At 36.0% G+C, this 15,965-nt stretch overlaps 1 protein-coding gene across 8 annotated transcripts in view; it reads left to right on the top strand.

The window, feature by feature from the left end:
* The window catches only part of CCDC18 (coiled-coil domain containing 18), a 108,240-nt gene that overhangs the window by 20,158 nt on the left and 72,117 nt on the right, over nucleotides 1-15,965 (top strand). For all 8 annotated transcript variants that reach the window (XM_042997906.1, XM_007073414.3, XM_042997909.1 and 5 more), the window contains 5 exons: nucleotides 5,956-6,052; nucleotides 7,844-7,965; nucleotides 8,923-9,214; nucleotides 11,197-11,321; nucleotides 12,164-12,324. In XM_042997906.1, coding sequence (XP_042853840.1) covers nucleotides 5,956-6,052; nucleotides 7,844-7,965; nucleotides 8,923-9,214; nucleotides 11,197-11,321; nucleotides 12,164-12,324 — 797 coding nt within the window. The remainder of the gene's footprint in view (nucleotides 1-5,955; nucleotides 6,053-7,843; nucleotides 7,966-8,922; nucleotides 9,215-11,196; nucleotides 11,322-12,163; nucleotides 12,325-15,965) is intronic.

Genomic DNA, 15,965 nt, shown 5'->3' on the forward strand with positions numbered 1-15,965 from the left:
TCTCACTGGGTACACATCATCTGGAGAGCAGAAGAGAACCCTAGTTTGATGTGTTTCTCTCACGGTGAAGTACATAGGCTTAAGAAATAGTAGGTAGTTGAGAAAAGAGAGGGGAAGCAGGATGAGAAAATCATGTTGTAGTGATAAGCAACTTCCAAATAGCTTGAGTGGCTGCTGCACATTTATGCCAGTATTAGTCATGGGTTATATACTTGATCACATTGAGAAGTAAAAGAAGGTAGAGTCATTGAATCCAGGGGTTCACGGAAAACACAGAATTGACCATCAGCTTCTGGCTGTTGAAGATCTCATCCGTGTGACTCTTCAATAGCAGTGTCAGAGTAGACCTTTGAGTAACCTGTGTGTGTGTGTGTGTGTGTGTGTGTGTGTGTGTGTGTGTGTGTGTATGTTTTTACTATCTACTAAACAGAAAATGCCCATATTTCCCTATAAGAAAAAAATTATTTGCATAGCATGATTTTTTAAAAAATGTTTATTTATTTTTGAGAGACAGAGACGGAACATGAGCACAGGAGGGGCAGAGAGAAAGGAAGACACACAATCTGAAGCAGGCTCCAGGCTCTGAGCTGTCAACACAGAGCCCAATGCAGGGCTCGAACCCACGAACTGTGAGATCATGACCTGAGTAGAAGCTGGATGCTTAACTGACTGAGCCACCCAGGCACCCCATGCATAGCATGATTCTAAACGCACGTTTTTTATGTATCTTGTTTGACATCTAATTTTGTATCAGTAGTCCAGTGGTTAAGTCCACCTCCTTCTTAGATTCATACATTAGGTTTACTACTTAGTAACTATGAGGGCATGCCTTGAACATATTGTGTAATCTTTCTGGGTCCTAGTTACAGATAAGATAAGGATAATGTCCAGTTTAATGAGTTGTGACTCTTTGATTAGGTATGTAAAGCAGCTAAAACTCTCTGCGGCACATAATAGATGTTCAATAAATTTAAGCTATTATTGTAAAAAAAAAAGTCAGTGTCATGAAAGACTTAACAAACAGCTGAGATATTACAGATTAAAGAAACTAAAGATATATGATAACTAAAAGCAGTATGTGATCCTAGATCAGAAGGAAAAAAAAAGGTCTGTAAAGAACATTATTGGAATAATTGATAAAGCTTACATGTGAATTGTACATTAGATAATAGTGTTGTAACAGTTTCAGATTTCTTGAATTTGATAGTTATGGTTATATGAGGCATTGTCTGTGTTCTTAGGATACGTACTAAAGTATTAAAGGTGAAGGTTACTGGGACACCTGGGTGGCTCAGTCAGCTAAGTGTCTGACTTTGGCTCAGGTCATGATCTCACGGTTCGTGAATTCAAGCCCCGCATTCGGCTCTGTGCTGACAGCTCAGAGCCTGGAGCCTGCATCAGATTCTGTGTCTCCCTCTCTCTCTCTGCTCCTGCCCTGCTCACACTCTTCTCTGTCTCTCAAAAAGTGAATAAACATTAAAAAAATATTAAAATAAAATAAAGGTGAAGGTTACTAATTACTCTAGAATGTAGTTCAGTACAAAAAAATCTCTCAAGTGAGAGACATGGGCAGTTGTGGCAAAATATCAAAAATTGGCGAATCTGCATTAAGGAGTACCTGTTTGAAATTTAAAAAACAAAAAAGTTCAAAAACTGTGGCTGGGAGAATTAATTATTGATTTTAATAATTAGATCCCAGCTTTGAACTTGTAGGAGTACTGACAATACTGACTCTATCTTTGGCCTTCCATCTTGTTCATGTTCACTGGATTACCTCTCTTGGGGCTTATGTGTTCTGGGACCCTTGGAGATTAATATACATACCTTTTAGAAATGCCCATCAAGGTAGGGATGAGGAGAGGCTTGCTTTGGCCTCCCAGGAATCTGTAAGAAATAACATAGTCTTTTCCCTTTCTGACACACAGGTAGTGCCTCAAGGTCTGATTAAAGGTTAGCTGTCAGGTGCATGCAATCTTTTGAAATACACACAAACCCTTTGATCTCACTGCAGTGCTCTTCCCACTCCACTCCATGTGTCCCCTTGCTTTATTAAACCTATAGGCTAAGGTCTGGACTTTGTGGAGAATAGCTGCAGTGCTATGTGAATTTTTGCTGGTGGATATCTCCTCTCCCCACCACCCCTCTCCTGCATTAAGTTACCTTGAATAAAACTTCAAAAACTGTATGGAATGGTTAAGTGTCAGACTTTGGCTCAGGTCATGATCTCGCAGTTGGTGAGTTCGGGCCACACATTGGTGCTGTGCTGACAGCTGAGAGCCTGGAGCCTTCTTCGGATTCTGTCTCTCCCTCTCTCTCTGCCCTACCCCCACTTGCACTCTGTCTCTCTCTGTCTCTCAAAATGAATAAATGTTAAAAAAAAAAAAAATTACAATGAGGTTGTAAAAATACAATCACTTAACACTATTAGATGGGCATAAGTTTTTAATTTGGTGATAATTATAATAACTTAGCATTCACTATATGGAAATACTTTTCTAAGTGCTTTAAGTGTATAACTCGTTTACTTTTCAAACAATCATAGAATATTGATAACATCCTCATTTTACAGATGAGGAAACTGAATTTGAGAGAGATTGAGAACACACAGAAAGTGGTACAGTTAGAATTTAAACCCAAACACTGTAGCGTTACGGCCTGCTAGATTGAATGCCATGCCAGAGGTAGTAGTGCAAAATGCTTAAGAGTTTTTGGAAACAGGTTATATTCCCTGTAATCTATGAGATCTTAGACAAGTTACTTAACCTGTGACTGCCTCATTTTTGGTACTTCATTATAGATTGTTGAGAGGCTGAAGTAGGTTATTTTATTATTATATACTGTTTTCTCTAAGCCTGGGTGAAGGTGTAGTAGTACAGCAGAAACTCTTACACACATTTTTGGTTGGGAATGTAAATTGATATTGCTGCTGTACCACTTTTTAAAAAAAGGTTTCAGGGGTGCTTGGGTGGCTCAGTTGGTTAAGCATCCAAGATGCTTGATTTCTGCTCAGTTTATGATCTCATATTTTGTGAGTTCAAAATGTCCGCGGGCATTGACAGTGTGAAGCCTGCTTGGGATTCTCTGTATCCCTTGCTCTCTGCCCCTCCCCCACACACGGTTGCTCACGTGCTTGCTGTCTCTCTCAAAAAATAAATAAACTAGGGATGCCTGGGTGACTCAGTCAGTTAAGTGTCTGACTTTGGCTCAGGTCATAATCTCTCAGTTTGTGAGTTGCTAGCCCTGCCTTGGATTCTGTGCTGACAGCTCAGAGCCTGGAGACGCCTTCAGATTTTGTGTCTCCCTCTCTCTGTGCCCCTCACCCACTGTGCTCTGTCTTTCTCTCTCAAACAACTTAAAAAAACAACTTAAAAAAAAACTAACAAACAACAAAACAACAACAAAAACTTGTTGTTTTAAAAACAACAACCAAAAAAAAACTTAAAAAAAACTAATAAAAAAGATTTCATAAAGCTAAAGGTGCTCCTACCTTGTACCTTCAACTTGGAAATACCTTTTGGAAAATATTTAGCAATTCAGCTCTTGTTTATTTAAACACATTTTTTTTTTAGTATATGTGCTGCCGAAGCGAGCACATAAACACATTTTTTTTTAATGTTTACTTATTTTTGAGACACAGAGAGACAGAGCATGAACGGGGGAGGGTCAGAGAGAGAGGGAGATACAGAATCCGAAACAGGCTCCAGGGTCTGAGCTGTCAGCACAGAGCTCTTGTTTATTTTAAAGAAACTCTCCCACATACTGCCAAGAAGCTGTGCACTGGGATGTTCACTGCAACATGTTTGTATTAGCTGGAAACAACCTCAATGTCTATCAAATAAAAAATGTACAAAATAAATTATACTATTTTCATGCAATAGAATAGTATGCCCTAGATTTTAAAAAATGAACTATAGTCGGGGTGCCTGGGTGGCTCGGTCGGTTGAGCATCCGACTTCGGCTCAGGTCATGATCTCATGGCTTGTGAGTTTGAGCCCTACATCGAGCTCTGTGCTGACAGCTCAGAGTTTGGAGTCTGCTTCAGATTCTGTGTTTCCCTCTGTCTCTGCCCTTAACCCACTCACATTCTGTCTCTGTCTCTCTCAAAAATAAATAAACATTAAAAAAATTTTTTTTAAATGAACTATAGTCACAAAGATGAACATAGATCTTGAATGATACTGAATAAAAGCAATCTGCAGAAGGATATATATAGTGTGATGCTATAAATATATATAGGGTGATCATATAAAGTATAAAAACATGGGAAGAAACTATGATGTTTTATTGAATATAAGATTACACAGATCTTAAGGTGCATCATTATTTAGGTAATCAGTAAGAAAAATTTCACCATGAAACTATTATATACCATTAATTATAAAATACATACCAATTTTAGAGGTGTTAAAATGATGAAAATAATGTGCCTCTTGGAATAAGTGAACTGGGATGTATTACTTGTGGGTTTAGGTGAACATGTAAACATACAAAATGTTTTGTAATAAAAAAAAAAGACTACGGTTACCTTTGGAAGAAGTCAGGGGAATGGGATTTGGAAGGGACACAGGGACCTCAGCTCTGTAATTCTATAATGTTTTGTTTGCTTAAAGTAAAAAATGCTACATGAAACAAAAAAAAGAAGATTCATTAAAGCTTGATTGGGAGTACATGGATGTTTATGTATACTTTTCTGTATGGCTAAAATCTGTCTTTACTTTTTTTTAATTGGTGGTGAGGAAGAGTAGGTAAGTGTAAAAGTGGATAAGTTTGTCTTAAAAGCAAGGACGAGAGAGGAAAGCATATCAGTGGAGGGTTTTGTTTAAGTGAGAAATACAGGTATCCTTTGCCCTCTGAGCTCTATTTATGCAAACTATGTAATGGAATATATTCTCTTAGATTTTTAGATAAATCCCTTATTATTTAAACTCTTACCAGGGCACGTGGGTGGCTCAGTCGGTTAAGTGTCCGACATCGGCAAGCCCTGCGTCGGGCTCTGCCAACAGTTCAGAGCATGCTTTGGATTCTGTCTCCTCTTTCTGCCCCTCCCCACTTGCACTCTGTCTCTCAAAAATGAATAAACATTTAAGAAAATATTTAAACCATTACCATTTATCTAAAACTTTGGAACCAGATAGACACTTTGATATCCACAGTTGCTATCCAAACTTAAGTACTACATATATTTAGAAAGTAAGAGATACTTCCACTGAATTTGTAAACCAGTAGAGAAGAGACTGAAAGTATAGAAGATAGAGTTAAGTCCCTGAAAGGGGAAGAGCTGAGGTCTAGAGTGTAGAGAAATTCACTCTTGATAAGAGTAGAGTCACTAACTACCCTTACATTGGAATGAATATGATGAGAAGAGGTTTAAATAATAGAATAATTTTTAGAGGTAGCTATGAAATTGACTACATTGGCCCAATTGTCTCAACTCAGTGTGAAAAGTATGAGGAAAGGTCAGGGTCAACTAAGACAGTGCTTCATAGTGGGTAGATTTTGTTGTTCAGATTTTTACATCTTTTGGAAGTTACTACTGTCTTTTGAAATACCTTCTTGAAAATTTACTTGCCCTTTGCAAAGGTCACAGGATTTACCGAATATTTTTAATATACGAGACCATGGATTGATTCTGTAATATTTTGAAATTCTGATTTTTGAGTTTATACAGCCTAGGCTGCTTCCCTGATCTTTTCCAGATAGAGAAAAAAATTGCTGACACATAAGAATGTATGTATGTTTCAACGTTTATGTGGTGCTTTATATTTTATTTTTCATATTGATACAGTGAGGAAATTATTGTAGTCTCTATTCTTCATTTTGCAGTTTAAGCTTAATACTCTTTTCTAGTACTGCTTGTCTCTAATTATTTCTTATAATAAAATATAGGTTACTTTGGAGTTTCACTAGTTAAATGCAGAGCCTTCTTTACTTTTATTCTCTCTTTTTAAATTTTAGAGCTGAACGACAAAGGAATGAAGCACTATATAATGCTGAAGAGCTGAGTAAAGCTTTCCAACATTATAAAGAAAAAGTGGCTGAAAAACTGGAAAAGGTAAGAAGCAGTTGTGCAAATTCAGTTTTTTTGGAACTGTCCATATTCTAAAAATAAAAATAGACATAAATAGAATGTATTTGTTTATAGTTAAAGTGGGGAATAATTTTTATGACCTTGTAATAAAATCATTGGAATAAAGAATTGTAAATATTGGCTAAGGCTGGTGTTCATAATCTTATAATGAGCAGAAACTTTTTTATCAAAGTGGGAAAAGAATGGAGACAAGGGGAAGAACAAAATACAGAGAAAGAAAAGAATACGGAGAAAGATGAGGTGAGTGAGCAGAGGTTGGAGCTGTAGAAGTAGAAGCAGAAAATTTGTTCCTATCACCTCCATGAAAATGAAGACAGAGTAGATTGTATAGCCTTCAGTTGTCTCCCTGGACCTACCACCCTGAGAGGATCTTACTCCTTCCTCTCAAAGGGAAAATTCCTTTAACAGATTCTACATGGTAGTATAGTGACTTTATTACATTCACTTAATATTTTCAAGTCATATGGATAATAAAACCTGTTTGGAGGAAGGCCACATGTTGAGTATTCAGACATTGAGCTCAGAAGAGAGGTCTGGTTGATAGATACTAACATGAGAGAATTCCATCTTGAGATAGTAATTGAAAAAGAGAAAGTTAATGATTCTGTTCAAAGAAAGGTAGAAGGGTAGGAGAAATATTATTATTAAAAGTTTAATAAGAAAGAAATACCATATGATTTCACTTATATGTGGACTCTAAAAGATAAACAAACAAAAAGCAGAAACAGACCCATAAATACAAAGAACTGATGAGGTGTTGGGCAAAATTGGTGAAGGGGAGTGGGAGATACAGACTTCCAGTTATGGCATGTGGAAGTCACAGGCATCCAAGGTACAGCACAGGGAATATAGTCAATTGTATTATAATAGTATATGTAGCGTCAGATGATAGCTACACTTGTGAGCACAGCATAATGCATAGAGTTGCTGAATCACTGTATTGTACACCTGAAACTAATGTGACATTGTTTGTCAACTATATTTCAATGAAAAATTCTTAAAATCCCGTCAGATACTGTTCTTAAGTGTAAATTAATCAGATCACTGTTTTGAAGGCCTTGGAGAAGATCCCTGTGGGAATGAAATTTTGTAGGAGGGATTTTTAATAAGGTAATTTGTCGGGGGAGATAGAATACCTAGCAGGGGTAATATGTTCAGGGAGAGGGAGGACTTTATAGAGGAAAGAGAAAAATGTTAAGATGATTTTTTTTCACATTTCTCCTTGGGATTATCAGTTCAAACCACACTCAGCAGGTACCTCTAGTTAGGTCGATGTAATAACAGAGGCAGATCTGCCTATTCTGTCACTCCCACCACTCTCACCTGAGTGCTTGATTTTTATCTGGTTTAGATTTGGACTGTAATTTCAGTGGGAGTATCTTGTGGCTAAAATTTCAAAAGTTATTTCTCCATAATATTTGCAGCATAGTTAGCCTTTAGTTAACTTCATGCAGCATCCCTGCATAAATTGCTTGCTTTGCTCCCGTGAGGCCAGAATGCTTCCTGTCGGGTGATAGTGCCATTGCCCCTCTGTCATAGGCTCTCAACCATTTCTGGACAGGTGGTGGCATCCCCCTCCTCGTCCTTTGTTACTGCCCGTCACTTTGCTCCTTTCACTGCAAGGCTGGGGACTTAAACGCGTGAAATACTTACTCTACTCTCCTGCTTATTTCTGAAGTCACTACTTTTTAGTTTGAAACACCTAAAATTTATGACTACAGTAGTATGTTCACTTAAAACAAATTATTGTTTTAGGTTCAAGTTGAAGAAGAAATATTAGAGAAAAATCTAATTAGCTGTGAAAAAGAAAATAAAAGGCTGCAGGAAAAGTGTGGTGTATATAAAAGTGACCTTGAAATTCTGAAAGAAAAATTAAGGTACAGTATCTTGTTATGGAAAAAGGAGTTTTGTGTGGAAATGGAGAAAGAACTGAAACGTTTTAAAATAGAATATTTTGTATATTGTAATTGTGGCCTTAAATTACATAGAAAGCTAGGTTTTATGACTGCAATTGTTTTCTGGGTATAATGTTAGGATTTTTAATGAATAAAACGTGTTGATATTAATATACTTGCAAATATAGAGTGATATGATCAACATATTTGCTTTGCATATATTTAGAGAAGATGAACACAAACATATGTGAAAATATTACTGCCTAGTAATCTGTTAATGGTTGATTACTATCTTTTAGAGTTGTGGCTAATAGTTCATGATTTTTCCTTATATAACCTAAAACTTTCTTGAAGTTGCAATATGTTGAATTAGGATGTGGGAGTTAGATTTCCTGTCTTATACTTTTATAAAGGGAGCACAAGTGCTTCAAAGATAATGGAGGAATGGATAATGCCTTCCTCCTTACTATGAGACACTGGGAAAGTTTTATAATCTTTATATACCTTAGTTTCCTTATCTATAAACAGAGAGTGATAATCGTGCTACCCACATAAAGTTGTGAGTGCCTGGCATGCAGAAAGTAGGTACTCAGTAAATGTGAGCAGGTATTATTATTTCAGAATTAAAGCTTTAAAATATTTTATTTTTTGAAAATTTTTAAATGTTTTTATTTGTTTGTTTTTTAATATAATTTATTGTCAAGTTGGCTAACATATAGTGTATACAGTGTGCTCTTGGTTTTGGGGATAGAGTCCTGTGATTCATCGCTTATATACAACACCCAGTTCTCATCCCAACAAGTGCCCTCCTCAGTGTCCGTCACCCATTTTTCCCCCTCCCCACCCCCTGCTTTAAAATATTTTAAAAGTGAGATTAACTAGGATTTACTGAAAATAAATATATATTTTGTTTTCATTTTTATGTTTTTTTCTTCATAGGCAGTTAAAAGAAGAAAATAACAATGGAAAAGAAAAATTAAGGATCATGGCAGTGAAAAATTCAGAAGTTATGGCACAACTAACTGAATCTAAACAAAGTATTCTGAAGCTAGAGAGTGAGTTAGAAGACAAAGAGGAAGTACTTAGAGAAAAATTTTCTCTAATGAATGAAAACCGAGAATTAAAGGTCCGTGTTGCAGCACAGAATGAGCGACTGGATTTGTGTCAGCAAGAAATAGAGAGTTCAAGGGTGGAACTGAGAAGTCTGGAAAAAGTTATGTCCCAGTTGCCAGTAAGTATGGATGAAAAGGAAACTTTACTCAAGTGCTTTATAAGAGATCATCATTTTGTGGTTGCTTTATTAGCTTTTACTTTATGTTTTTTTTTTACATATCTATACTTTCAGTAATGAATTTCTTTTCTACCTCATCCCTTTTCTTTTTCTGCTCCTACCCTTTCTTAGTCTCTCAGACGCCCTATGTAAGAATGGCACAGGATTTTTAAAAAACAGCTTTATTCAAGTAATATTTGTATACCACAGAATTCACCCATTTTAATTGTACCATTCAGTGATTTTTAGTAAACTTACAAGTTTTGGAACAATCACTGCAGTCCAGTTTTCAGTTTACCATTCAGAAGATTCCTTTACCACACTCACCCCTAGGGAACCACTAATGTATTTTCTGCCTCTAGAGATTTGTCTTTTTTGGATTTTTCATATAAATGAAATTGTACAATATATGGTCTTTAGCTTTCTAAAAATTTTTGAGGATCATTCATTGTGATATATATCAGTACTCCATATCACTTTATTTTGAATGTTATTCAATTGTATGGATACACCACATTTTATTTAACTATTCACCAATAAGTAGATAGATATTTGGGTTGCTTCCATGTTTGGACTATTATGAACAATACTGCTACGAACATTTGCATACAAGTCTGTGTGTGGACATAGTTTCATTTCTCTTGAGTACATACCTAGGAATGGAATTGCTGGGTCATATGGTAAAGTGGTACTGAACTGTTTTCCAAAGTGGCTATACCATTTTACATTCTCACCAGGAATGTCTGAGAGTTCCTGTTTTTCTACAACCTACCCAACATTTGTTACTGTCTGTCTTTTAGATTTATAGCCATCTTAGTGGGTGTGATGTGGTATCACATTATGGTTTTAATTTACATTATTCTAATGACTAATAATGTTGAGCAACTTTTCGTGTACTTATTAAAATGTTTTTATGATAGCAGATGGCCATCATTTCTCTTTCAGTTACATATATAACTATATATATAAGTGAGATTAGAAAGAAGGTAAGTATAACTATGTCAGAAATCTGTTATTGATAATTGTAAAATAAAGGTGAGATCAGGAGAAAACTATATAAATGTGTCATGGCTGATTTCAAATATGTATATATGTATATATTTTTTTAATTTTAAGTTTATTTATTTTGAGAGAGAGAGAACACAAATGAGGGAGGGTCAGAGAGAAGGAGAGACGGAATCCCAAGCAGGCTCCACACCATCAACGCAGAGCCTGACACAGGGCTTGAACTCACAAGTGGTGAGATCCCAGCCGAGATCAAGAGTTGGATGCCTAACCAACTGTGCCACCCAAATGCCCCGGTTTCAAATATATTTGGATGGGTGGTAGACTTACCAATTTTATTTCTTTGACTCTTACCTATTTTATTTTATTTTTAAAAATACAGCAAGGGCACCTGGGTGGCTCAGTTGGTTGAGTGTCTGACTTCAGCTCAGGTCATAATCTCAGGGCTCGTGGGTTTGAGCCTTACATCGGGCTTTGTGCTGACAGTGCAGAGCCTGCTTCAGATTCTCTATCTCTGTCTCTTTCTCTCTCTTTGCCCCTCCCTCACTTGTGCGCTCTCTCTCTCTCTCTCTCTCTCTCCCTCTCCCTCCCCCTCACTCTCCCTCACTCTCCCTCACTCTCAAAAATAAATAAACATTAAAAAAAATTAAAAATATAGCTAAAGTGTTTTGGAAAATGCTACATGTGCCTCTGTTGTTTTTCACATAATGTTATATTATGTGATACCTCCATAATGTTTTATATAATGCAGGTTTATTTTAACTATTGTGATTTTTCTGTTATCTCAGTATTTCATAAAGTATTTTTACATTTATCCTATTGACAGACTTTAGGTTGTTTCTATTAAATTCACACAATTTTTCAAAATTGGAGTTCTGAATAAAACAATTGCATCATAGATATTGTAAGTTTATGTATGTCTCTTTTTAAATTTGCAGTTAAAAAGAGAAGTGTTTGGTTTTAAATCATCTCTTTCTAAGCACCAGATGAGTAGTTTGTCAAACAAGGAAGACAATTACATTGGCTGCTGTGAGGCAAATAAAATGTTGATTTCAGAATTGAGGTATGGCTTTCAGATGCTGAAGTTGTAGCAAATACAGTGTTTTTTTTTAAATTGGCAGTTAAATTAAAATCCTTAATTGAGAAGATGAAAAATATATAGAAAAATTCATCGAGTATTAAAACAAACAACTGTATTTCCACAACTAAGACTTGATTCTTCTTAACATTCTGTGATATTTTTTTCAAATGTGTTTAAGTAAAACATAAAACATTACAGGGTGGATAATACCCATTGATCTTTCCCACTAGTCTCATTCTCCTCTTAAGAATACACCATCATGAACTGGGTACGTATTCTTCCTTCCATTTTGTGTATGTTTACATTCACACATACATGCAAAATATATATGCTTATATTGTTTGCAATTTTGCTTTTTTACTCAGAATTATTTTTTAAATTCATACATGTTGAGGTGGGTAGTTAGAGTTACCAATCAATAGGTGGATTAGTGTAGGTAGTTTTAATAGCTGTATGAGAGTCTGTCCTAGAACTGTGTCACCTAGAACTGTAGTTTTCTTTTGTTACAAACAGTGCTGCAAAGTACATACCTTTATGTGTTGCCTTATACAATATGCCAGAGTGTCTCTAGTGTATATTCCTAAAAGTGAAAGTGCTGGGTTATAGCATGTGTACATTATTACTTTTACTAGGTACTATCAAGTTTTTAAAGTAGCTGCTCCAGTTTACATTCCCATCAGTGGTATATAAGAATTTCTACATCCTGCCCAAGAGTTAACTAATATCAGAGTTTTAAAATTTTTGCCAACTTGAAAGGTAAAAATGGTGGGAGATATTTATATAGATCTTTCTAATAGTTTTTGGTGTATTTTGTTTTGTTCCAGGATTAAACTTGCAATAAAGGAGGCAGAAATTCAAAAGCTTCAGGCAAACCTGGCCGCGAATCAGTTATCTCAGAATCTTATTGCTTGTAATGACAAACAAGAAAGTGGCAAATTAAATAGTGTAGAGACAGAACCGGTAAAACTAGGAGGTAATCAATTAGGTGAGTGTGTTAAATTCTTTTTTTAATTTTTTTTAATTTTTTTTTTAATTGATTTTTGAAGGAGAGAGATGGAGCATGAGCGGGGGAAGAGCAGAGAGAAAGGGAGACACAGAATCCGAAGCAGGCTCCAGGCTCTAATGCTGTCAGCACAGAGCCCGTCGTGGGGCTCGAACTCATGAACCGTGAGATTATGACCTGAGCCAAAGTCGGACACTCAATCGACTGAGCCACCCAGGCGCCCCTAAATCAAATTCTTTAATTCTAAGTTGTTTATGATAGTTTTTTAGAGAAATGGATTATCAGATGTTTAGTTTGTATTATCAGTAATCTGTTATTACTAGTTATGGGTTGGTAAGATGGCAAGAATTTCAAAATTGTTGAACTTTGCATTATTCTTTAAAAATGATAAAGCTACCCCTGGGTGGCTCAGTCAGGTAGCGTCCAACTCTTGATTTCGGCTCAGGCCATGATCTTACGATTTGTGAGTTTGAGCCCCATGTTGGGTTCTCTGCTAACAGTACAGAGCCTGCTTGAGATTCTCTGTCTCCCTCTCTACTCCTCCCTCTCTCTCAAAAACAAATTTAAAAAAACATCAAAAAATGTAGTTTACTGAAGTAAAATTTACTAGTAGGATACATCCATTTAAAATAACAGAGTTTGAAATGTTTTGTCAAATGTATATTTTTTCATGTTTATACCCTTGTAACTATCACCACAATTAAAATATCTAACATTTCCATCAGAAGACTTACAAATGACCAACAGACACATTAAAAAAGTGTTCAACATCACTGATCATCAGGGAAATGCAAATCAAAACCTCCCTAAGACATCACCTCATACCTATCAGAATGGCTAAAACCTAAAACACAAGGAATAACAAGTGTTGTTAAAGATGTAGAGAAAAAGCAACGCTTATGCACTGTTGGTGGGAGTGCAAACTGGTGTAAGCCACTGTGGAAAACAGTATGGAGTTTCCTCAAAAACAAAACCAAAAGCACACTGTATATACACTGTATGTTAGCTAACTTGGCAATAAATTGTATTTAAAAAAAAATTAAAAATCACCATATGATCCAGTAATTCCACTACTGGGTATTTACCCAAAGAAAACAAAAATATTAATTCAAAAGATACATGCACTCCTATGTTTATTGTGGCATTACTTACAATAGCCAAGATATGGAAGCAACCTAAGTTTCCACTGATAGAAGAATGGGTAAAGAAGATGTGGTGTGTATATATGTGTGTGTGGAATATTACACACACTGGAATATTACTCACCCATAAAAAGAAATGAAACTTTGCCTTTTGCAACAGCATGAATGGACCTAGAGGATACAATGCTAAATAAAGTATATCAGACAGAGAAAGACAAATACCATATGATTTTATTCATATGTGGAATTTAAGAAACAAACCAAATGAACAATGAAAAACAGACCAAAAAATCTCTCTTAAATATGGAGAACAAACTGGTGGCTGCTAGACTGGAAGTGGGTGGAAGAAAGAGTAAAATAGATAAAAGGGTATTAAGAGTGCACTTATCATGATGAGCCCTGAGTAATGTGTAGAAATGTTGTATTACCATATTGTACACCTGAAGCTAACATAACACGCTATGTTAATTATACTGAAAACCAAATACAAAAAAAGCCATTTTCCTAAGGATCCCTTATACTCCTTAATTTTCTTTGGGTTCAATTCTGTCTTTAACTTTTCTTAAAATGAAAGCTTAGATTATTGATTTTAAACCTTATATAAGTATTTAAGGGTATAAAATACTTCTCTTTAGGCAATGCTATACCTGCATCCCACTAATTTTTATATATTGCATTTTCATTTTATTCACTTCAAAATATCTTATAATATCTCTTGTGTGTATTTATTTCCAAATATTTAGAATTTTCCAGGTGTCCTTTTGTTATTAGTAGTGGACATTAAGTTGTTTCTAATAACCTAATTCATGAATGAACCTGATTTCAGTTCTTAAAAATGTTTTGAGATTTAGTTTATTGGCCAGCATATGGACTATCTTGATGATTGTTTTAAATGCACTTGAAAAAATTGTGTATTCTGGGGACTATTGAGTAGAGTGAACTTCAATCATATTAAACTTATTTATAGAAGCTTGAGTCTTCTTTCCCCCTAGTGATTTTCTGTGTACTTGTTCAATTACTGAGAAAAAAATCTTGAAATCTTCAGATATGTATGTGAGTTTGTTAATTTATCCTTTTAGTTCTGTGAGTCTGAACTCTGCTTTACCTAAAATTAATATAGTTACTCTATCTGGGGCACCTGGGTGGCTCAGTCGGTTAAGTGCCCGACTTCTGCAGGTCATAATCTCACGATCCATTGAGTTTGAGCCCCGGGTCGGGCTCTGAGCTGATAGCCCAGAGCCTAGAGCCTGCTTCGAGTTCTGTGTCTCCCTCTCTCTGCCCCTCCTCTACCCCTGCTCACACACTGTCTCTCTCTGTCTCTCTCAAATATAAACAGACATTTAAAAAAATGTGTTAATATAGTTACTTGAGCTAATTTTTTATTGGTATATAATTGACATATAATATCATATTAGTTTTAGGTGTATGTCATAATGATGTGATATATGTGTATATTTTGAAATGATAACCACAATAATAAGTCTATGTAACATCCGTCATCACAGATAAGTAACAAATTTTGGGGAGGGATGAGAGTTTTTAAAATCTACTCTCAGGGTATCTGGGTGGCTCAGTCAGTTGAGCATCCGACTTCGGCTCAGGTCATGATTTCATGGTTCGTGAGTTCGAACCCCACGTCAGGCTCTGTGCTGACAGCTCAGAGCCTGGAACCTGCTTCAGATTCTGCGTACCCCCACCCTCTCCGCCCCACCCCTGCTTGTGCTCTCTCTCTGTCTTTCAAAAATGAATAAACGTAAAAAAAAATTTTTACGATCTACTCTCAACAAGTTTCAAATATATAATATTATTGACTCTAGTTACCATGCTGTATATTATATCTATACCCAGGAGTTGTTTATCTTATAACTGAAAGTTTGTACCTTTTGACCACATTTGTTTGTTTCATTTGTTTCATTTGTTTGTTTGTTTTTATATTTCACATATAAGTGAGATCATACAGTATTTGTCTTTCTCTGCCTGGCTTTTCATTTAACCTAATGTCCTCAAGGTTCATCCATATTGTCACAAGTAAAAAGATGTCTTTTTGGGGCGCCTGGGTGGCTCACTTGGTTGAGCGTCTGACTTCGGCTCAGGTCATGATCTTATGGTTTGTGAGTTCGAGCCCCACGTTAGGCCCTGTGCTGACAGCTCAGAGCCTGGAGCCTGCTTCAGATTCTGTGTCTCTGTCTCTCTCTGCCCCTCCCCTGCTCATGCTCTGCCTATCTCTCAAAAGTAAATAAACATTAAAAAAAAAGTCCTTTTTATGGCTAAATAGTATTTCTCTGTGTGTGTGTGTGTGTGTGTGTGTGTGTGTGTGTGTTTATGCTACCTTGTATTTATCCATGCATCTGTCAGTGGATGCTTAGATTACTTCCGTAACTTGGCTATTGTAAATAATGCTGCAATGTACATATGAGTGCAGATAGTGATTTCATTTCCTTCAGGTAAATATTCAGAAGTGGAATTACTGCATATGTGGTA

The sequence above is a fragment of the Panthera tigris genome, chromosome C1 (genome assembly GCF_018350195.1).
Source record: "Panthera tigris isolate Pti1 chromosome C1, P.tigris_Pti1_mat1.1, whole genome shotgun sequence".
Taxonomy (NCBI): Eukaryota; Metazoa; Chordata; class Mammalia; order Carnivora; family Felidae; genus Panthera; species Panthera tigris.